This window comes from Otolemur garnettii, unplaced genomic scaffold, assembly GCF_000181295.1.
Source record: "Otolemur garnettii isolate 467f Iridium unplaced genomic scaffold, OtoGar3 scaffold00254, whole genome shotgun sequence".
Lineage (NCBI taxonomy): Eukaryota > Metazoa > Chordata > Mammalia > Primates > Galagidae > Otolemur > Otolemur garnettii.
In genome coordinates this window covers 1143318-1166728 of record NW_003852649.1, presented here as the reverse complement: position 1 = coordinate 1166728, position 23411 = coordinate 1143318, and the positions used below count along the sequence as shown (strand labels likewise).

Sequence of the window (23411 nt, the reverse complement as noted above, 5' to 3'; positions counted from 1 at the left end):
TAGCAAACAACCCAACATGAGGGGGTGGTGCGGAAGGACTTAATCAGAGAAAATGATACAAAAGATCAGTTGTGCAACCTCAATTCTATGTTTTCCAGGTCCTGACTCTGCTCCCCCACCCACTAAAATGAAGGCACATGCCTCTAACCACCCCACCTCCCCCACTCAAATCTCAGGTCTCACGATCACCCATAGTCTACACCCTGTGTAACTGTCATCCCTGTCACCACTCATTGAAGGATTTTACCAGATATGCACAAACTAACAACTATAATCTCAAATGGGTGGTGGGCCTTCTGTTTCCACTCTTCTACTCTGTAGGAGCATTTCTGACAGGTGACTGCCCAGATGTTACTTGAGTATTCTTGATGACTGCAAATTCTCTATTCCAATGGTAGCGAGTTCCCATAATGGACTGCTTCGATGGTAAGAAAATGTTTTTTTTCATGTTGCACCAAATTCAGCCTCCCTAGGAGTACATGAATCAATTGCTTCTAACTTTGTGGTTCCAAATCCTCTAACAAAAAAAGAGAAGCAGGGATAGAAATAGAAGAGAAGGAGGAAAAACCTGAATGGACCACAGATTAGGTGGTCCAAGAGCTGCCAAGTTGAATCCCTTTAGATTAAATAAATAACTATAACTAACTATAGCTCTGTGTCTTTAATAAAAATAAAACAATGGTTGAGGAAACTGAAATGTTTTAAAAGATCCAACATCTGAACACAAAGTTTACATATGGTTGGGGGGGGGGGAGGGATGACAAGATATTTGAGTTAAACTTTCTTTGGTTTGCCTCCTAGCACTTTAGACTGTCCTGATGCCACCAAATTCCTTCATTTTCCCACTTGATCTAGCACTAGCCTGATGATCTTAGAGCTCTATTCCAGACCGAGAAGAAAAGGGACACCAGGGAACTAGACAGGTGGAAGAGAAAGGTCATCAGTGAGTGGGTAAGTGAAAGTGCTATTTCAATTTTTATCTCCAAATATGGAGGCTAACTCTTGCCTTGAGCTCCTGGGCACATGTTCTGGCACAATAAAGTATATTTTAGACCATTTCTGCTAAATCTGACACAAGATATACATGGTCCAGTAAGAGCCTAAGTATGAGCAAATGAGGACAATATTTGTAGGCACGTCAGTACAGTATTAAGCAGATGGGCCCATGATTCTTGATTCTCTGCATGGATGCCTCCTTCCCACCTACTCACTCCTAAAAGTGAAACAAGAAGGTAAAAGTCAGTCCCAATGGCCCATCTTTGAAGATTTTCTAGTGTTCCTCTTGTCCTTAGGGACCAACCATCCACACCTGCTCACAGGGTGGGGGCTGCAGAGGTTCTTCTAATTAAGGTAGCATGAACCCCACCAGGCAGCCCCCAGGGATATTTTTCAAGAAGTGAAACCTCGTGGTAAGGCAGAAATTTTTTTGTATCTCCCGCAGCACTGGTAAGCATACATTAAACCAAAGTAATTGGAGCGAAGCACAAGGTAGCAGAAGCTACCAATTTCCTGTCACATGGTATCTATCAGCAATTTCAGCCCCAGGTTTGGCCCATCACAGTCACTCTTCCTGTGTGCTTGAGAACTAGCAGCATCCAAAATCAGCCGTTGAACCTTGAGGCCTGGGAAACTCAGGTGAGGAATCAATTTTCTTTCTTTAAATGACTAAAAGGAGGTGATGGATAAGGCATAGGATGGTTTTGGAGAATGAGATTCTCAGTTTCAATTCTTAAACTTCCCTGTCAGATTTTCTAATAATGTCGTGATCTGAGGAGGGGTGAGATCAAGGCTTGCTGCCCACTCACTCTCTTAACCACTCTCTCTCTTTTAAGAATTACCCTCCACAATCAACTGTGAGTCATTCCACAAAAGTAGGAGATTGCAGTATGCAGATTAAATCAGGGTTCCTAATCTCTTGGTTTCAAATTGGAGCTACCCTGTTACAGCCAGCAGGGTCCCTTACCCACTGCCTGGTGATATCCTCCAGTATACTAAGACAGTGGGTGTCACGATGGATAAAGTTTTATTATACAAAGTGCCAGGTGAGGAGAAGGGCATAATTTCTCAAATCCATCTCTCCAAAAACTTGCAAGAAAGGCTTTTAAAAGATAGTTTCATGGACAAAGGCCTAGGCATTCATGTCTGCTTGTTGGTGGAGTATGAGTTCACAGAGATTATCTCCTCAGCTGGGATATTTTCTGAATGGGGGGTCTCAAGGCTGTTGGATCCATTCCCACACCTATCTGTGGTCTGGTTGGCATCAGTCAATCCCCCAAAATACAGAGTCTGAAAAATACTTCAATGTCCAACCTTACCTATAGAATCACAAGTCCTTGGGCTGAGATAGCACTGTTATCTATAAAAGTAGCATGGGAAGTCACAAAGCTTGCACCTTTCTGGAAGGACAGTCCTATGGAGAAGTAACCAGCTGCAGCAGTAAGGAAGTTACAGAACAATGGCTGATTAATTTCTGGCTGTATCTATACTTTTATAAAAATAAGACTTTGGCTCGGCGCCTATGGCTCAACCGGCTGGGGCGCCAGCCACGTACACCTAAGGTGGCGGGTTCGAATCCCCAGCCCGGACCCGCCAAACAACAATGACGGCTGCAACCAAAAAATAGCCAGGCGTTGTGGCGGGCGCCTGTGGTCCCAGCTGCTTGGGAGGCGGAGGCAGGAGACTCGCTTGAGCCCAGGAGTTGGAGGTTGCTGTGAGCTGTGAGGCCGCGGCGCTCTGCCCAGGGGGACAGCTTGAGGCTCTGTCTCAAAAAAAAAAAAAAAAAGACTTTGATTGCTATTTATACCTCATGACTCTACATTATTTTAATATTGACAGTTTCACTACCACTCACAAATCACTTGAGCAAGTTACTAAACCTCTACACACCTCAGCTTCCTCATCTATAAAAATGGAGACAAAAGTAATATTCCCACACACACACATTATGAAGATTAAACTAGCTATACTTCTGAAGCCCTTAGGACTGCTTAGTACCAAATTAGAAAATAATCACTGATGGCCATAATGAAAAACATCATTCCTCTTGTTTTAAATGCTTTTGTCTGCAAAGATACTCCATTAAATGTAAACACACCTAGATGATATGAAGACTTACAGGCTAACATTTTCTGGAGGGGGTTGGTGGACGCAAAACTGAGCACATCCATCACATAGGAAGCCGAGAATGAGAATGGGCACTGGATTAATATTTATCATGCTATTATTACATCCAGAAACCAATATGTGATTCCCCTTCCGTGTTTCCCATAAAGTGCCTTGATCTCACTGAGCATCAGCTGAGATGAGATTTTTAATCCAGCATGTGTAAACCTACCCTGAGCTAGATAATCAGTTTAACATTTATTGAGCTCATCATGTGTAGAAAACAGGTTCCCCATGTAATTCTGGTATGACACATGATCCCACTAAGGAATTGACACACCATTAAAGGAGTTACAACATAATGCAAGGAAGAAAGTAAAGCCAGGGGCTTTGAAGGTGTGATCCTTGCAATCAGGCTGGAGAGCAAGAAGAGCCTCAGATGATGTGAGTTTGTGATGAAGTTTGATGGAAAGTGAAGAGGGAAGGAGGAGGAGGGAGGTGTCAATGTTGGGAGGTTTCAGGGAAGAAGATAGAAAACATGTCCAGACCAGTGGCTCTGGTGGAAAGTAGTGGGATGGGAGCTTTGGAAGACATGCAGGGCTGAACTGTAAAGAACCAGAGGGGCCAGCGGAAGGGTTTCTCCAGGAAGCAATGACAGGCCAGTGAAACAGTGATTTAAGGAGTCTGGCTAAGCAGCCTTGTGGAAAATGGATTAGAAAAGCGGAAGATCAAATAGAAAAGCAACATTTTTGTGCTAAACTCCCAAAGAAAATGAAAGTCAAATCCATGGAGAAACACTGGATGTAGGAAAAAGGTCCACATGCAAGACCCACTGCCCAGGCAGAAACAGCATGACAGGGCGTCAGTGGGAACAACGGCCAAGATAAAGATGGGCTGAGAGGACAAGGAGCTGGGGCAAACCACAGCTCCTTCTGAGCCTCGGTGGCAGGAAACAGAAGTAATCTGAAGGCTTTTGATTTTATAGTACCATCCTCAAAGAGTGCAGTTTCAGTCAAGGCACTGGCAGAAAGTAGTAGCAAAGTGTTGAGGGGTGAGTGGCTGGTGAGGAAGTGGGGAAGAGAGTGGAACACAAAGCTTTGAAGAAGCAGAGGTGAAGGGAGGGACCCTGGCACTAGCAGGGCACATTGCTGAGTTAAAGGAAGGGGGCTTTGGGATTGTGGGAGGGGACGCAGCAGCTCATTTTTGTCATTTAAAGTGTCCAATACTCATGATTATTCTTTGAGTTTTTAGTGCCTTATCAATTGCAAATCATCTCGTGTTCTCACAATGATAATTTGAAATGGGCGGGGCAACTGTTAGTCTAAATTTACTGAGAGATCACAAATGTAGCAAGCGTCAGAGCTGGGACTCTTTTTTGCTCCATGTTACCACAAATTGAGTGACAGATTGCAGATGTAAGGAAGAAACAAGGCTAAAATCTTGGTGGAAAGAGATGGGTTGAAAACAAAGGGAAAGGAAGTAAGAACATTCTTCCCCAGAGATAAGTGCACAGAAGGCCAGAAAGGATAAAACTGCAAAGCTATTTCAAGTGGCACAGGAGGAAGTTGAGGTAACAAAAGTAAGGTAGCTCTAACCCCCTGAGTACATGATGGTGTTGGTGGATTATTTGGTTAATAATCCTGTAATGCCAGTGTTCTAATTCAACCAGACCGGAGAAGAACTCCGGCATGGAGGGCAGGTATAACATGCTTCACTCAGCTCACAGGCAGCTGGTGAGCTGAGTTACATGGCAGGTCCCTCCTAGGTCCTGGTGGCCAGGGAGCTATTGCATGGTGCAATCTAAAATCCATAATCTGTGCAAGGGAAAGGTCCTGTGCATCTTTATACCCAGGAGAACAAAGGTGGCCATGTACCAAGCAGCAGTTACATAAGCATGATTTGTGCACAGTTATGGTTATCTAGGAACACAAGGCACCTTCCCATGGGAAGAAGTCTAGGCAATTTCATCTTGTTCCACACCCACGGCCGTGGGACAGAAAGCCCACTTTTTCCTATTCCTACTTCCTCCACTTCCACAGCTACAAAAGGAAAAAGGACTACTTAGGAAGAAAGGTGTTTGGATAGTTGGAAATAACATAAACAATATCTCTGGAATATTGTAAGTGCTCAGTAAACAGCTACAATTATCTGAACTAGGCCGTAGCAGAAAAAGCATCAGTATCAGAGCCATGGCGACTGTCTCTCAATTTCATTTTGTTACCAAGTCTAAGATCTTTACCAGGCTGAAGTTTCTTCATTTGTGAAATGAGCAGAATAATTTGAAGTTCTGACTAGCTCTAGAAAATTCTGGTTGATGACCAGAGCCCATTTGAAAACCCTTGAGTGGGATATATTTAATATAATCCCTTTTTGTTGGTGGTCTTGGGGTAGGTTTTGGTACAACGCAGATCCCAAGGACCATATGACATCAGGCTATAGAGGGGCAGGGGCAAAATCAAGTAAGAAACATTCTATGAAAGCCTCTTTTTTCTTCTCTCTAGCCCAGGCCTCAAATAACCTGTTTTTAACTGATTTACAGTCATCCAAATAGTGCAACTATTTGAAGGAGAAGTGATGGGTTCATAAGGGAAAAGCTGAAGTCCTATTCCCCACAGGAGACAAAGTAATGTGGTCATTTGATAGGTATGAGTCCTTATTTTAAATCCTTAATAATTATGTAACTTGTTCCAAGTTACTTAACTTTTCTGTGCCCTGTTTCCTCTTCTATAAAACAGAGGCAGTGATTCATCCCTTGCCTATTCTGTGAGACTCGGATGAAATGCCATGGGTGAGATTTCCTTTTAACTCTAAAGTTAAATGTGAGTGACTCCCAGCCACCTACTTGTCTTACAAGCTATTTGTCCCAGCTCTGATGGCTGTACTTTAACCTGTAGTCTAATGGCTGGCCTTGGTGCCGATTTAGCAAGATAAGCAACTAGATTGTCTTGACTTCCGAGGACCCTTACACAGCCTAAAATCAATAAAGACAAGACCAAAGAAGTATCACCAAAGAGGAATTTCCAGGCCCCAGGGAAGACCCGATAAAATTCACATAAGTGGATGACATAATTGAATGCGCAAATACCAAAAGGAAGCCCATGATGTAGAAGACTGAACAAAGTTTTAAAATGTTTGAGCTGGAAGGACTTGAGAAACGAATAAATCATGAACACCAATGAATAGCTTTTACTACGCTCTTCCTATGTACTAGGCACAATTGCACATGTTATATTACTTATTTCTGACAATATCTTCAAGAGAGGAGTATTATTCTTTTCACTTTACAGATGGATAAAACAGAAACTAATGCTCAAAAAGGTAAGAAGAAGAGCGAGAATAGCAACAAAACAGCTAATATTTACTCCCACGTGGGGGTGTTTTGCATACATTTATCTCTTCAACAAAATTTATTAAGAAAATACGAAATCCAAGCATTATTTTAGAAACTCAACAAGAGAGAACAAAATCTCTACTTCGATGGAACTTATATTCTGTGGAGAGAGGCAGGTAACAAACAAGTAAATGAACAGGGTAATTTCCCACAGGCATGATAAATGCCATGAAGCAAATAAAATAGGATTTTGTGAGAGAAAGAGAGCAAACAGGAGTATGTGTTATAGAGCATTCGGGGACGGCTTCTCAAAGGAAGTGACCTTTGAGCTACACCTGGATGAAAAGACACCCAACTATGCACAGACTATGAGCCAAGTTAAGCCTTATGACAGCTTACAAGATAAGAACTATTATTATCATCTCCATTTTATTGTTGAAGAACTTAAAGCCCAGTGAACTTAAAAAACTTGCCCAAAGTCTCAGAGCAAATAAAAGAATTGCCAATTCTAGGGCAATCCCACTCAGGTGGTTATAATTTTATATGCAGCATTAGATAGCCCCCCCCCCTTTTTTGAGCTGGTCTCCTTGGCTACCCTGCGTAGAGTGCCATGGCATCATCATAACTCACAGCAACCTCAAACTCCTGGGCTCAAGTGATTCTCATGCCTCAGACTATGGCGTGACTGGGACTACAACGCCCACCACACTGCCTCTTCAGAGACCTGGTCTCATTCTTGCTCAGGCTGGTCTCCAAGTCCTGACCTCAAGCAATCGCCCCATCTCGGCCTTCCAGAGTGCTGGGATTATAGGCGAAGATAGCCTTCTTGACATGACTTGCTCAAGATAGCAGATTTAGAGGTAGAGGAAGGCCTAGAATCAGGTCTTCCCCTGCTGTTTCTGTTTGTTTTAAAAGTTTTTCTTTTAATTTCAATAGACTGTAATTGGTGCGAGTGTTTTGGGGTTACATGGATGAATTATACAGTGGTAAAGTCTGGGCTTTTAGTGTACCTGTCACCCAAATAGTGTACTTTGTACCCAGTAGTTAATTTTTCATCCCTTATGCCTTTCCATACCCCCTTCTGAATCTCCAGTGTTCTTTATACCACTTTCATGACAGGAAAATGATGGCATCTATCATGATGCTTCTGACCCACCACAATGGACAAAGGTAAATAAACAAAAGGATAAGACAAATTGATAGAAAATACAATTTCTGATATTAAATCATAGAAAAGCATCTAGAGATGAGAGGCAAATAAGACATACAGTCATATATATGCATGGTTTGGGAAAATATATGTCCCAAATCTGGTTGCCAGGAACACTGGCAGGGATCTGGGGGCCCTATGTTCTTGCCTCAGGCAAACACCTCCAGATCCTTTCTCAGAACTCAGCAACAGGACTTGCCTCAGACCCAAGGCTCCCAGGCACCAAGAAGAAGCCAAGTCTACCCTTAATGACACCACGGAGGGAATGCGGAAAGAAGCCTTTAGAAGCATGACAGGGTTAAGATTGCTAAAAATCTTCTTCTTACTTTCCTTGCTTTGTTTTATTTTTAGGAGTTTTAAGAGCAAAATGACAACACCCAGAAATTCAGTAAATGGGACTTTCCCAGCAGAGCCTATGAAAGGCCCTATTCCTGTACAACCTGTTCAAAAAGTAACCCTGAGGAGGCTGTCATCCCTGGTGGGCCCCACGCAGAGCTTCTTCATGAGGCAGTCTAAAGCTTTAGGGGTAAGTCAGGTGCCCTCATGCCCTATCCTAGAAGTCTCTGGTTTACAAAAGCTGATTCTATAGGCCATGTACAGAATTCAACCCAACTTGAAGGGTTTTCATCCAGCCTGATATGTCTGGCACAGTTGGCCAAATCAGGTAGGTATTAGAGAAGTTATCACCTGGATCGTCACCTTTTGGTTTGGGGGCATGTAAGTCTAGGGGTCTCCTATTGCAGTCCCTGCCTGGATTCCAGTAGAAATGCCCCATGGGGTGAGGAAAATCAAATTTGAATAAGAAAAAGACAAAATTGGTCTCACCTCCACTGCTGCCTTTAGGCATTTTGCATGGCTCCAGGTCAGGAACTGAGGCTTCCAATCTTGCCTCTGCCTTCTAACACAGACCATTTCAGTTCACCCATTGGTGCCCCTATTCTTTCCCTAGGCCGTCCAGATCATGAATGGGCTCTTCCACATTGCCCTGGGGGGCCTCCTGATGATCCCCACAGGGGAATATGCACCCATCTGTGTGACTGTGTGGTACCCTCTCTGGGGAGGTGTTATGGTGAGTAAAAAAATAGCAACTATTTGGGGAATGGGACAGACAAAAATATTAAAAGGCTCCATAGAGATATGCTAGACTATTTCTGTGTAAAAGGAAAATATGGGTAGGAAATAGGTTACTGAGTTAAAAAGAAGTAAGCAGTAAGAGAGGCTGAATAAACTGAGCATGTGTGCCATGGTTAAGAGTCAGTGGTTATTGCCTTACGTGTAATCAGAGAATGATAGATGTCTTCATGGACCTACGCAGGGACTGTTTAAAGAAGAACCTCTCCATAGTCAATTTTGGTGGGGAGGGAAGCACCAAGGATTTGGACTACAGGGCATGATGCTTGGGGATGTGAGAGCGAGCAGGAACATCCCACTTCCTCCCGTCTGCTCCTTCTCTACAACACTGTTCTGTGGCTATGGCTGTTTCAGGCATACTTTTTCTAAACTTGTAACCCTGCCTGGGCATGGCATGAGGCAGCAAGTGATCTTTATTTTCCCCATGATACTTTTCATAGTTGCCACTATAAAGATGAGTCCAGGATTGAAAGTTTCAAAACAAAGAGAAAAGGTTTATAAGAAGAATTACTGCCATTCTATAGCTTAAATGTTAGAAAAGGAAGATAAATAATCCTCACTTCCTGCAGCAGCCAACATTTTAATGGAATGCCTGTGACATCAAGGCCAAGCATTCTACACAGATTCATTCTTCCTTAGCATCAAAGTCATCTAAATCAATGTGAATCTCAAAGATTGTTTCAACAAGTTGAACAAAAAAAAAAGGAAAGAACTAAAAATAAAAACCTTTCAATTAACAGTGTAAGTATTAATTGACAGGGAAATAGAAGTTCTGTCTCTTAGGTCTTATTCTATTCTTAGCGATAGCTCCCCAGATGGTTGAACATGGCAATGTATACTTCTTCCCATTTCAAATCAGATTTTCTATAGCACACCCCTCGGGCAAAGGGTTCTTCTACAAGTTGAGCTTGATCTTGATCTTGGAAGTGAAAATATTGTACCCTAAAAATGTGCACCCTCATGTTAATTTGAAATAAAAAACATCTTTAGAAAAAAAAAGAAAGAAAGTTATGGATTGAATGTAGCTGGAAAAAAGAGAAATATGACTACTGAAAAATAAATGAACCTATGTAATAAAAATGGGTAGATAGTTTGGTGAAAGTGGCTGAAACTATAGATGTCTTTTCTCTGGCCAGCCATCAATGTTAAAAAATGATCCCTTCTCTCCCTTTTCTCTCTCCCCACCCACTCCCTCTCCACCAATTACTTCTCTTTTTACAGTATATTATTTCTGGATCACTCGTGGCAGCAGCAGAGAAAAACTCCAGGAAGAGTTTGGCAAGTAACCATAGCTCCTTCTTTCCCCACACATCAGAGACACACCTATTCTTTTAGTTGAAAACTCCCTTAAAGAGCCTTGACATCACAGACTTTCAACCCTAAAAGAGCAAGCAGTCCTCCACAATGCTGTTACAATTTTATTAATGAAAAACTTGGAAATGACATCTACCTGAAGTATGTCCACGGACATAGAACTAAAAGCAAATCTATGAAGACCATCTTACAGTCTTGTGAATGTTAAATGCTATATGAAAATAATAGACATTTTTTAAAAGCTATGTCATTTCTCCCAGACCACCATTTAGGAAAATTATCTGATCATTGTTGTGATTGGTTCAAATTCTAACTAAGCTAATTCTTAGCTGTAACCTTGAACATACTAGTTTATGTACCTCTGAGTTTTTGCCTATAAAATGGAGGTACCTGAAGCAGGTACTTCATCCCTGCTACCATGTGAAACTGGTATGAGGATGAAATGGAGTAACAGGTGCTACAGTGTTTCAGCAGCTGTAAGGAGCTAGTGTGGTCTTGCTCATCTATCTGCCAAGGATTCATCTATACCAAGGAAGAAGCTGTGCTGAAAGCTGGCAATTCTATGTAGGTGAAAAAGAGCTAGCAGCAAGTTCCTTCCCAAGAAAAATTTCCCCCAACACTTTTACTTCCTAGGCTGAGTCACTTTCAAAGTCAGTGAGAGAGTAAGTAGATTAGATGGTTCCTCCTCAGTCTAACCAATTCAGTTCCTCCTTGGTCTAATCAACTCAGTTTTGGGGGGAAATTTATGAAAATCAAGGAATTCTATTCTCCAAATACAGCTAGACCTACTGACTTGCCATTGGAAGGGCAAGTAGCCAGGGATGAAATATGTGTGTCATGAAATAATCATCCCATATAATTACGGCACTTGCCACATATAATTTCCTGTTTCAACTTTTTATGATTCCCATAGAGTTGAACATTCACACTGACATTTTCTTACTTATGATATCTAAAGACACAAGCCTGAAATATATTTTGAAAGATTGATTGACTGCGGCTGATTGCAACCTATGTCAACAGGAGAGAAAATATCATTGCTGTTGCTTTTGATTTCCATTTGATGGTGCAGACCTAGAGGGCTCTATCTGTACCTTTCCAACCTATACCCACAATACCATGCACTTAAGCATCATGCACGAACCTTCTTTTCTCTGCTCCTGTATCTTCTTATGCAGACATGTGATCTGGAGACTATTCTTCTTATGTAACAAATATTTACTGAATACCTACCAGGATGGTGAGTAGCAGTGAAGGAAGTGCAAGGGCACAAGATATAGGAATTAGGGATCACTCCCAGAATGATGGTCTGATAAAATGAATAGATAGTGATGACATAAACTGCGATGGGGAAGACTGAGAAAGGAACAAGACAGAGAAGTGATTTTAATTTATAGTAACCAAGAGGATAAAAACAACTCAGAGAAGAACTTTAGTATGATTTAGGGGTTGTACTTTTGTGAGTCAGGGGCATGACCTCTGGAATTCCTTCCTAACTTACACTCTTCAAATGGAAATAAAATCTAATTAGTATGTCTTTGTCTCCATTTCAGGTCAAAGGGAAAGTGATAATGAACTCACTGAGCCTCTTTGCTGCCATTTCTGGAATGATTCTTTCTATCTTGGACATACTTAATATTAAAATCTCCCATTTTTTAAAAATGGAGAGTCAGAATCTCATTAAAACTCCCGTGCCATATATTAACATATACAACTGTGAACCACTTATGCCCTCTGAGATAAGCTCTCCATCCACGCAATACTGTTACAACATACGAACTGTGTTTTTGGTAAGTGAGATTGGATTTCTCTTTGGGGAGAATGTATGGTGTTCATGGGCATCAACTCTGGATCCAGACATTCTGACTTTGCTACTTATTGCCTACATAGGTGTGGGCAAGAACTTTAAGCACACTCTGCCTCAATTTCTACAACTATAAAATGGGAATGGTAACAATATTTATCTCATTGAGTTGTTTTGAAGAATAAATGAGTTAATGTATGCAAAGTACTTAGAAAAGTGGTACATAGGAAGCACGATACAACATTATCATTAACAGCATGACTATTTATCATATTATTAAGCTGAATATGAAAGAAATACCTAAGGCGTTTTGAACATTTTTTGACTCAAGAAATTTTTAGGATAGAGTTTGAAGGGAGAAAAGAATGTGTCTCCCAAAATGGAGAGATTTCTTTGGTATGATACCACATCACTTAAATCTGAATACAGTGTAATTTGGGGCTCAGTACTTATTATTTCCCACATAGAATTGATTCTTCAACTCACTCTTCCTACCTTACTTCCTATCTGCACCATGCATTAGCCCTCTGTTGTGTGTCAGTTGTGTCAAGGGTTAGGGTTGTGAGGACACTGTCTGTTAGGCTAGCAGTTCTCACAGTCAGTAATGTACTTGCATAAAGAATTGATCTTCGAATCATTTAACTCTGTCAATAGTAATTTACTGAACACCAACCACGTTCTTCATACCACTGTTACATTTTCACCTTCATCCTTCTGTTATTTTTAGGGCACCTTGTCAGTGATGCTCATCTTCGCCTTCTTCCAGGAACTTGTGGTTGCGGGCATTGTTGAGAATGAATGGAAAAGAATGTGCTCCAGACCCAAAGCTGTAAGTGGTAGTCACTCTGTATATAGCTGTTCTCTAGAAGATTCACCTCTACAAAGGATCATTTATTGGAGAATGTAACCTGACGAGGCCTTGAAAAATGGGGAGCTTAACATAAATGGTTTTGATGTCCTGGTAGAAAGAAAAAAATAGCAATTGAAGAAAATAGAGAAGAAAAATATCTTGAAATTTGAAATAAGTCTCTAGCTAGAAGACACTGTTCTACAAGTTAGCAGCTTCTTACTAACCTTCCCTTCTGTTTGAGTTCAGGCTTCAGACTTTCATATGCAAGGTGCAAAAGCAGGATGGTTAGTGATAGGTGAAAGCTGCTTAGTCACTAATTCTTTGATTTCATTTCTCCTCACCCCACCCTTTTCACCTAAATCCTCTTCCAAAACAATAAACAATAATAATAATAATAATAATAATAAAAACAAGTTCTGAGTGGCTCCACAATTGGGAAATATGAATATCCCGATGATAGGCCTATTGCCAACTGCTCAGAAGCTGACAGCTAGATTCAGAATAAAATTTAGAGATCATCCCAAATTCTTTCATTTTGCAGATGAGGAAAATAGGATTAGAAAGAAAATTCCTTTCGCAGGATTATAGTCACCGAAGCCAAATCAGAAACAGAATCTACAATTGCCATGTTCCTAATACCATGTGATCATTCCAGCCACAGTGGCAAATGTCAATTACCTTTGGGTTTTAATAAGTAAATGTTTGATAACAATTTGAGCACATGGGAAATCAATCCTGATATTTGGAGGAATATAGTAAATAAGATAAGTAGCACTAAAAACTAGGAAGTAGTTGATAAGTATTTGTAGAGATTATTGAGAAAAGTGTCAATAGTAAAAGTCAAGAAAAGTTTAATTTTGTGTTCTAGAACGTGGTTCTCCTGTCAGCTGAAGAAAAAAAAGAACAAGCCATTGAAATAAAAGAAGAAGTAGTTGAGCTAACTGAGATATCTTCCCAACCAAAGAATGAAGAAGACATTGAAATTATTCCAATCCAAGAAGAAGAAGAAACAGAAGTAAATTTCCCCGAACCTCCCCAAGATCAGGAATCCTCACCAGTAGAAAATGACATCTCCGCTTAAAATATTTCTTCTTTTTCTGTTTCCTTTTCTAAGTATTAGTGTTCATAGCTACCAAGCAATACATTTACCTTCATTTCTTGAGGTACAATGCATAGTTCCTCCATATTTTTATTTGGTCTTGCCATAGAGTGGCCACAAATCTTGTTTTCTCACATTTGGAGAATACAGCCATTGTAGCAGATTGTGTTGTCACATTTCTTGTTTTGGGCAATTTTGCTACATTGAAGAAAGGCATAATAAATGCTGCGGGATGTGCTTTCCCATTAACCTTTTCTTGGATAGGTTTTTCGTACTAGTAGTAGTAGCTTTTTTTTTTTTTTTTTTTGCATTTCTTCCAGCAAAAGGGAGATTCTGTACCTGACAGAAAAAGTATATTACTGTTCTATGCCATCCTTAAACTATCTTTAATTCCCTCCACATCTATATTTTTGGTAGAGTCCCTTTTACACTATTGTTTTAATGGCAATAATTAATATTAATGAGAAGCAATAGGAAGCTAACCCATCTATCTTTCTATGGGTTTGACACATTTATGTGGCATATTTTTAGAGCATCCATAGCCCCCATTATAAGAAATTGTAAATAGTGAATGCCCGTCCTTTTTTGCACAAATTGCATAGAATACACATGAACATGTCTCTGATTTAATTTCCCCTAATTCTTGGTCTAGGATCTTGACTGCACTGTCTATCTACTTTTAGCCTTTAGCCAAGAAAAGAGAATGGCTGTAGAAAAATGCCACAATGACTATCCTAATCTCAAATAATAAACACTTGTATTTATACAACGATTTACAAATGACCAAGTATTTTATCAAATAATTTCATTTGATCTTCCTGGATCAAGAAAGAACTCCTATCCTTATTTATTATACAAATTATTCAAGAAGTAAAATAACTTGCAAATAAGAAAAGGTAACATGTCCACAGTTACAGCTGGTAATTACAAGAGATTCATTCCTACCCAAGTGTTCGTACTCAAATTCTGTGATGTGAAATAACAAAATTGTCTGCACAAACTATTAATACCAAACCAAAGTCAACAGGTGTTATGAAGAGCCTAGACTCTGACTAGAACTAAACAGGTGTTGAGAAAGACAAAAAGAGTCAGGATCAGATTTTACCCCTTGGGGATCAAAAGACTTAAATGTTCACATTTGGAAAATTATTTGCCTCATTATTATATAATAAATTGGTAGATTGTATAATACAGATACTAAGTGCTAAGACATTCTCAGGAAGATTATGCTCAGAAGCACAATTAAAATGCCAAATCTCAGGCAATAGCCTTACTATTTTTCAATCCACATATACCAGTACCTTATCTAAAAAGAATGTTAACCTAGGATGACATCACTATAATCTAGGAACTACATTTACGCATTTGCTACATATTGAATGCTGGCAGTACGTAGGTAGACAGTGTAATTTTCACTGCCTATGATATTTCCACCTCTTAAGGACCACCAATGGAAGATATTCCAGGTAATTAGCACACATACGCACACACAAAAAGGAGACAACCTTTCTCTACATAAAGTCTTCAAAATTAGCTCTAAATGAATAAAACTATCTTTATTCGTGTCCTTGTTCACAATAGATGATTCCAGCATGGGTATTTCCCCCATACTTCCTTATTTTTAGGACATCAGAAAATGAGACTTCCATTGACTCAAGTTCACATAATGCCAATCTGGGTTTAAACTGTGAGATGGGTCATCAAATATTCATATCAGCATAGTTTACAGATACACATTCCCAAGGAAAAGTCTTATGGAATAGGTCATTGATAACGCAGTCCTCACTCTCAGCACTCCACACCAGGACTGAATATGTGCCTGGACTGGTGAAGAGGGAAAAGGACATGGCAATGGTAGGTTCCAAAAAAATAATAATAAAAATCAGAAAACTAGCAAAAGATAATTGTTTCTATCTCGATATCTCCACTTCAGAAGTATGTATAAGGATTCCTCTCCAAACTCAGTCTCCTTAAAAATTTTGAGACATCATGAATGCAAATAATTAGTTTTTACTCACCTTACATAACTCATTATAATAGGAGACACTTTTTGTTATCTACTATTAAAGAAGAAAAAATTTTGCTATGACTTTTTCCCCAATTAACTTTTTGCAAGATGGAATTCAAATAACAACATTGGGCAAGAGCAAACATACTGCCCTGAAGTGGAAGATATATTCTCTGGTCTTAACTCAGTTTTGCCTCTCAATTTTTGTTTTTGCAAAAATTTTATCATGACAAACTTTTAAAAATCAATTGTGCCCATTGACAAAGAAAGTGATCAACATCTTTTCTGTTCTTACAATCCTTATTCATAATAAGGAGCAACCATCTGATTTGGTCACGTCTGAGAGATTTCTTAAGATGTAGGATTTTCAATGTTAAAACCAAAATAGCCTCAGGTAAACAGTATGGTTCATCAGCCTACTTCATATAATACATAACTTTACCCAGTTGCAATCACTGCATAATATAATCTGCCTTTTATACATAATATCAAAATTAAAACTTGGGCTTCAAAGGACACTATAAAGAAAATGCAGAGTCAGTGGCCACAGGGACATGGACTGCGCCCATGGCTGGATGTCACAGATTTTTTTCCCAGGTCAATGGGCATTCACAGACTTTCTGATACTTGAAGGCTTCCTTGTTGTTGATCTACAACCCACCACCACCATGATGTACTAAAGTAGCGTCATCTTGATGACTAGTGGTGGAGTAGAGTCTTCTCTACTCCCCAACCTTGGAAGAAGCAAAATGGTGTGTAGATTCACACCGTGAACTTTCATTGAAGAAGGAACATAGTAATTCAACAGTAAAGCAAAGATCCCAGGGGAAAGGTGATCATACAGCCTGGACGGTGTAGTCTAGCTGAAAACTGTGAGTGAACACCCAATAAAGCAGAGAGGGAGAGAGTGTCCCTGTGTGAACTACTTTTCCACTGGGAAAGCACACAGCACAGTCCACAAGACAGCACCTTGTCCCTCTCAAGCCCTAGAACTAACCTGGGGAAGAGGATAAGACACTGAAAAAGAAGAGCACGAAGGTGGCACCTGTGGCTCAAAGGAGTAAGGCACCGGCCCCATATACCGGAGGTGGTGGGTTCAAACCTAGCCCCAGCCAAAAACTGCAAAAAAAAGAAGAAGAAGAAGAGCACCAAAAAGTGCCCCAGGATTTTCCTACACCCAGGACCCAATTAGAGAATTGGGCAGGATTCAGCAATCAAGAATCAGTGGCAGCTGCAGGCATTAGAGTCTCAGACCAGGGCTTAGAGTGCTGGGTGAGGGAAGGGGCCCCACAGCCAGAACTCAGAGCTGATTATGAGTGTGCTCCAGCCATGGACACTATAATTCGTCAGACTAGGAGGAGATTTTTCCAGACAACTGTGGTTTTGCTAGTCAGTGAGTTTTGCAGACAGGAATGGCTTTGGGATCTAAAGCCAGATTGTATGTGACTTTGCTCTTTGCTGAGTACCACATATGACACCCTTGGTTGGAACAGGGGAGTAGCCCCACTGATTCTGAAGAGTGAAAGGGAGCTAGGTGCTTGGGGTGTCCCTCCCTTTCCTGTAAGGAACTTGGTGCAGCAGTGGTGTCTCTATTCTTTTCCTTCAGGCATGTGGTGACTGCTCCCTGGACCAGCACAAGAACTGGTGCTTACAACTGCCATCAGGAAGACAAAGTGTGGGCTTGCCCACTCTAGGCTCTCCTCGCTTCACTCCCACTCCCAAGGCTGAGTATGGAACCCAACCCCCCGGGCATTCCACATACCAGCCAGACCATTGCCTGGGAGAGCGGCATCTTCTCCTGGTAAACAAAGATGAAGCATAAACCCCAATCTACCATCACAGTTTGTTCTTACCTTTCAGCATCATCTATTGGTCTGGATGTTGACCTGCACAACCCTATACAAAATCTGTGAGTATAATTAAGCACACAGAACATGGGAACAAGATAAGCTTCTTTTACCTGTGACAACTCCCACGCCTCAGGAGGCCATGAGCCTCTTCACTCATCTGGTATATCACTTACAACTAGCATGTGAGAAAGCCACCACACTAAGGCTGTCTATAACCAAGGAATTCATGCAGTCTTTGCCACTAAATGCTTCCAGAAGCAAACCTGTTAGAGTAGGAGATAGGTGAAGACTAGGTTCAGGAATTTAAAGATTGGATTCAGGTGTTAAAATAAACAACCCTCAAGCAGAAGTCAACCAGAGAGCCTGATAACTGCAAGAAAGAACCAGCTTCAACTGGCCTTATCAGCTACCTCTGCCTCCTTACTTAAACTTTGGCTAATTATGACATCATTTACATTGTGGTTTTAAAATTTCTTTGCTTTTGTAATAACCATGACAATTCCAAACAACCTTTAAAAAGTATGAAAATGGAAAGAAGAGGGCAGCACCTGTGTCTCAAAGGAGTAGGGTGCTGGCCCCATATACCCGTGGTGGCGAGTTCAAACCCAGCCCCAGCCAAAAACTGCAAAAGAAAATGGAAATAAGCCCATTTCTAGGAATTACTCCCCAAATTCTCATACCCGGTGGGGGTATGTTGCAGTACATTTAAAGAACAAATATTGCACACTTCCTGGGTGAAAGACACACCTACAACTTGGACTTTAACCTTACAAAAAACTATGTAATCTAATCATATGTATCCCCATATTAATCTGAAATTTTAAAAAATAAGTAAATAAAAATAAAATCTTGAAAGAAAATGAAATGTGGTATATCCATACAATGATACATAATTCAGCTATCAAAAAGAATGAAGGACAGGTGAATGCCACAACATAAATGAACCTTGAAAACATTATGTTAAGTGCAAGATGTCAGATAGAAAGAGCCATCTGTGTCTGTTATTCTATTTATATGAAATCACAGAATAGGCAAATCTATAGAAATAGAAAGTAGGTTAGTGGTTGTCAGAGACTGGGGGGAGGGTGAAATGGGGACTGACTGCTAATGACTTTGGGTTTCTTTGAGGAATGATGAAAATACTCCAGAATTATATAGTGGTAATGGTTGCACTATCTTGGGAGTATATTTTTAAAAACAACCTAAAAGGACATTTTTTAAAAATCTTATGATGCATAATAATAGTACATATTTATCAGTTGTATACAATATTTTTATACGAGCATACAATGTGCAATGATCAAATCTGGGTAAGTGGAATAAGCTTAACTTTACTTAATCATTCTGCTGTCCATTCCAGAAAAAAATGTTCCAAAATTGCTTTGAAGGCTGCACTAGGTGCTAGTGTCAGTGCATAGTTTCTGGAGGGGAGTACTTTGAAGGTCACCCTAGTGATATTCAGCAATGAGATATGTAGCACATTTCCTAGGATGAATTCACAAACTTAATTGTTATACCTCCTATAATGCACTGAAAAATGAATGTGACATGAAAATAATCAAATTGGGAGAGCAAACATTGGGTTGAGAAGTTTGGTCATCAAAGAAAGGAGATAACTGATCCAGTGATTTGCCTAAGAATCCAGGCAAATGACAATCTCAGTATGGTGGGCAGTCTAAAGCCAACAGCACAGATGCACATTAGGCTATACTTATTTAGCAAATTCAACAAATATTTATTGAGCACCTATCATGGTACTGTTCTAAGTGCCAAGGATATAGGAATAAGCAATGTAGACAAAAGTTCCTGCCTTTTTGAAGGAAATGCATTAGTCTGTATCTCCCTAGTGAGTGGTCAAGAGAATAGAGGTGTTTAGACAACTCTGCTTACTTAGAGATAAGGTTCACTCACATCACTTCCAAAACCTCAATGACAATTGTGTGTTCCATGTAAAATGTTCTTGATCTGCAAACCCATATTTGCTCAGCTTTGACAGAAACAACCACAACCACCAATAAAAAATATCTATGAACTGCAGAGACAAGAGCAAGATCACTCCCTGGACCAGGTGAGATAAAGAGAAAAAAAAGTCCCTTGCTCCAAAGTGTTGGAAAGCTCTCCTTGTGTAAATAACTGTGGCACCATTTTTTTCATCCACTTCTGCAGTAAGAGAGCTGCCGGGAGAGCTATCCATAACTTTCTGTACTTTGATCTTTATGGGAAATGAAACTTAAAGTTATGTGTTTGAGTTTCACAGGAAACAGCTGCAATGAATCTAAGTTGATGAAAGGAACCATGAGCATCACGAGATGGTGGAAAACTTATTAAGACATATTAAAAGAGACACAAACGTTTCCTCTTAAATGACTTTGAATTAGATGTTTGTCAAAATAATAAGCCAACCTCTACCTAGAGTGTGTAATTTCCAGACCTTCTGTTTGCCAATGTGGAACTGCAAGAAATTCTTTTAAACGCTTTTCCTTTTCAGAGTTCTCTTGAAATTTTTCTAGTTAGGAAAGGTCTGAGAAAGACAAACTCAAGAAATATATTACTGAAAAAGGAAAAAAGGAATAGATGTCAGCTGAACTGAGATTTCTGCAGGCATTTTAGCAGTCTAAGCTAAGACATGTGACATGTTTCAAATGACTAGTTTTCAACTGCAGCTGTGCAGTGGAATTATCTTGGGGAACTTTTAAAAATTCTGATGCCTGAGTGCTAACCCAGAGATTCTAAGAATTGCATCTAGCCTTGGCTTAGGCATAAAATTTTTTTTAAACAAAACTTTTACTTGATTCTAGTATGTGTCAGTTTGATAACCACTATTCTAAATTCCTTCTGTGGAGTGTTAGACATACCAAACTCAAAACCTAAACTATGTAAAATAAAGTTATGTCCTCCTTTTTCCTATCCTTTTTTTTCTTTCTTTCTTTCCCTCTATTTTTCTCTTACTTTCTTTCTTTTCTTTTCTTTTGTTTTTTTCTTTTTTTTTTTGGAGGAAGAACCTCGAAAGACGGATAATGCTAACTTAGTTTCTGAAGAAATGAAATAATAAAGAGATTCCTACTGAGGAGATAATTTAATAGAAGTAGAGCTGGTGACAAAAAGTATTCAATTAGGTAAAGAAGGTAGGATGAGAAACTCATCAGAGAAAGAGAAACTTAACAACATTCTATAGCATTATCCCGGACAAAGACACTGAATAATAGGGAATATCCTTGCTGAGCCAAACTACTTGTCATAACAGGTGAAATGAGAGTGCTCTTTTTTTTTGCAGTTTTTGGCCAGTGCTGGGTTTGAACCCACCACCTCCGGTAGATGGGGCTGGCGCCCTACTCCTTTGAGCCACGGGTGCTGTCCAATGAGTGCTGTTCTTTTTGTGATCTTATCTGAATATCCAAAAAGCAGAGAATGCTTGTGTCTCTGTGTAAAATAGTTCAGGCAGTTACTCACCGATGTCTCCATATCATCTAGCAGGAGAAAAAGCAAAGAGACAGAGAGGGCAAGAAAGCGCAATGCTCTGCTCTAAGACTCCTTAAAAAGCATCTCATTTTAAAACTATGTCTACACTTCAGAGGGCCAAGATGAGAGAAATCAATTTAAATTAATACAGAATATTTTGTTTTAAAATGAAGAGAAGAAAAACTAATTTCACCAAGTGACATCCATGAAGATAAAATCATTATATTCAGGAAATTAATTATTCTTCCTTACTCTAACTGAGGTGGGGGTTATTCGATATTACAGATAAAGAATTTTTTTTGGAAATTTGAGTGATTCCATATTACAGAAAAGAAACTGAGTTTTCAAACAGTCATTTCCAATCCTAGCACTCTGGGAGGCCGAGGTGGGTGGATTGCCTGAACTCATGAGTTCAAGACCAGCCTGAGCCAGAGATAGACCCTCCCCATCTCTAAAAAGAAAAAATAGCCATGCATTGTGGAAGGCACCTGTAGTCCCAGCTACTTGGGAGGCTGAGGCAAGAGAATGGCTTAAGCCCAAGAGTTGAAGGTTACTGTGAGCTATAAAGTGATGGCACTCTACCAAGGGCCACAAAGTGAGACTCTAACAACAACAACAAAGAAATTACTGCCATGTTGCTATAAGCTGTGACACATGGTACTCTACCAAGGGCAACATAGTGAGACTCTGTCTCAAAAAAAAAAAGAAAGAAAGAAAGAAAAAGAAATTTAAAAGTCACTTCCTGAAATCTCACAGAGCTGGTAAGAGAGGAACTAGAATTCAAACCTCAGCCTAACTATAAAATCTTCATTCTTTCTCCTACTGTCTTTCTCAACACTAAAAAGAAAGATCTATTTTCCATCTAAAGATATACCATATTATTTCTTTTTTTCCACAGTGTAACATCTCTGAAATTTTACTATATCATAGGCTAAGTGGTATAATTTTTTCTTTCTTGGTATTGTATAAAATAATGGTACATCTTAACAATGATGTGAAAGTACTAAGTACTTCAGTTTCAATGAAGTACTTGGATACATGACTGACTCCTAATAGAAGTTCTGACAAAGACATTTAAAGAATAATGATATTGAAATACAAATGTTGGATATTCATTCTTAGATGGGAATAGATTTGGATAGTCACGCTTGGACGGGAGGCAGGAGCCTAGAATAGAAAATCTCTAAGAGACTGCTTCTTCATTTAGCCCTATTCTCTTCATGCTTAGATAATGGCCCTTCATTCTGAAATATTATACATATCTTCCAAAATCTTCACAAAAATATTTTTTAAAGAAGCTCTTTCAGGAAGTATGGAGAATCCTCAAAAAGCTAAAAGTAGACCTTCCATTTTATCCTGCAATCCTATTCCTAGGGATCTACCCGGAAGAAAAAAATTATTTTACCATAAGGATGTTTGCACTAGAATGTTCATTGCAGCTCAGTTCATAATTGTCAAGACATGAAGTCAACCCAAGTGCTCATCAACTCATGAATGGATTAATAAACTATGGTATGTGTATACCAAGGAATACTATTCAACCACAAAAAGATGGGAACCTTGCATCTTTTGTATCTACATAGATGGAGTTGAAAAATACTCCTCTTAGAAAAGTATCACTAGAATGGAAAAGCAAGTGTCCAGTGTACTCAATACTTATATGAAACCAATAGATAAATAACTACAGCCCTTCATGAGAGAAAAATAAAATTATATTCAAGTAGGGGAGAGGGAGAAAAGGAAACAAGGAGAGGGAAGGAAGAGGAAATGTGTAATCCCTTCCCTAATGGGAACAATGGAAGGGGATACAGCCCACCCCTTGGGTGAAGGGCTCAACTACAACTTGAACTTTACCTAACAAACATGAATAGTGTAACCTAATCATTTGTATCCTCATATTAATCTGAAATTTAAGTAAATAAAAATAAGTTAAATAAATAAAATATTTAAAAAGAGGCTCTTTTACTTTGCTTATTTGGGAAAAAATCCATTCTATAACAGTACCCAGAAAAAGAGCCTTCCATTAATAACACAAAAACTAAGATGTGTTTGGAGCTATCTTATAAAATCAGAGAAGGATCAGGGAGAAGAAAACTTGGCCCCCAAGAGACGAGGCCCACACTGTACCTCCTTCACTTCTAATTCCAGGCAACAGTAACTCATGTGGGGAAAGAGGTTATAAACAAGATATCCATCTAATGATAGACAGTCCCATATTCCCCAAATCCCCTCACTTTCATTTCTCCCTCTCTT

The 23411-nt window shown here is 39.6% G+C and overlaps 1 protein-coding gene across 1 annotated transcript; it reads left to right on the top strand.

Moving 5' to 3' along the window:
* The first annotated feature begins 1590 nt into the window (after nt 1–1590).
* On the top strand, nt 1591–13823 carry MS4A1 (membrane spanning 4-domains A1). The gene is made up of 7 exons (XM_003802684.2): nt 1591–1635; nt 7995–8169; nt 8593–8712; nt 9996–10052; nt 11642–11878; nt 12620–12721; nt 13611–13823. The coding sequence occupies exons 2-7, from the start codon at nt 8011–8013 to the stop codon at nt 13821–13823; spliced, it is 888 nt and encodes a 295-aa protein (XP_003802732.1). The 5' UTR covers nt 1591–1635; nt 7995–8010.
* Nucleotides 13824–23411: the final 9588 nt, after the last annotated feature.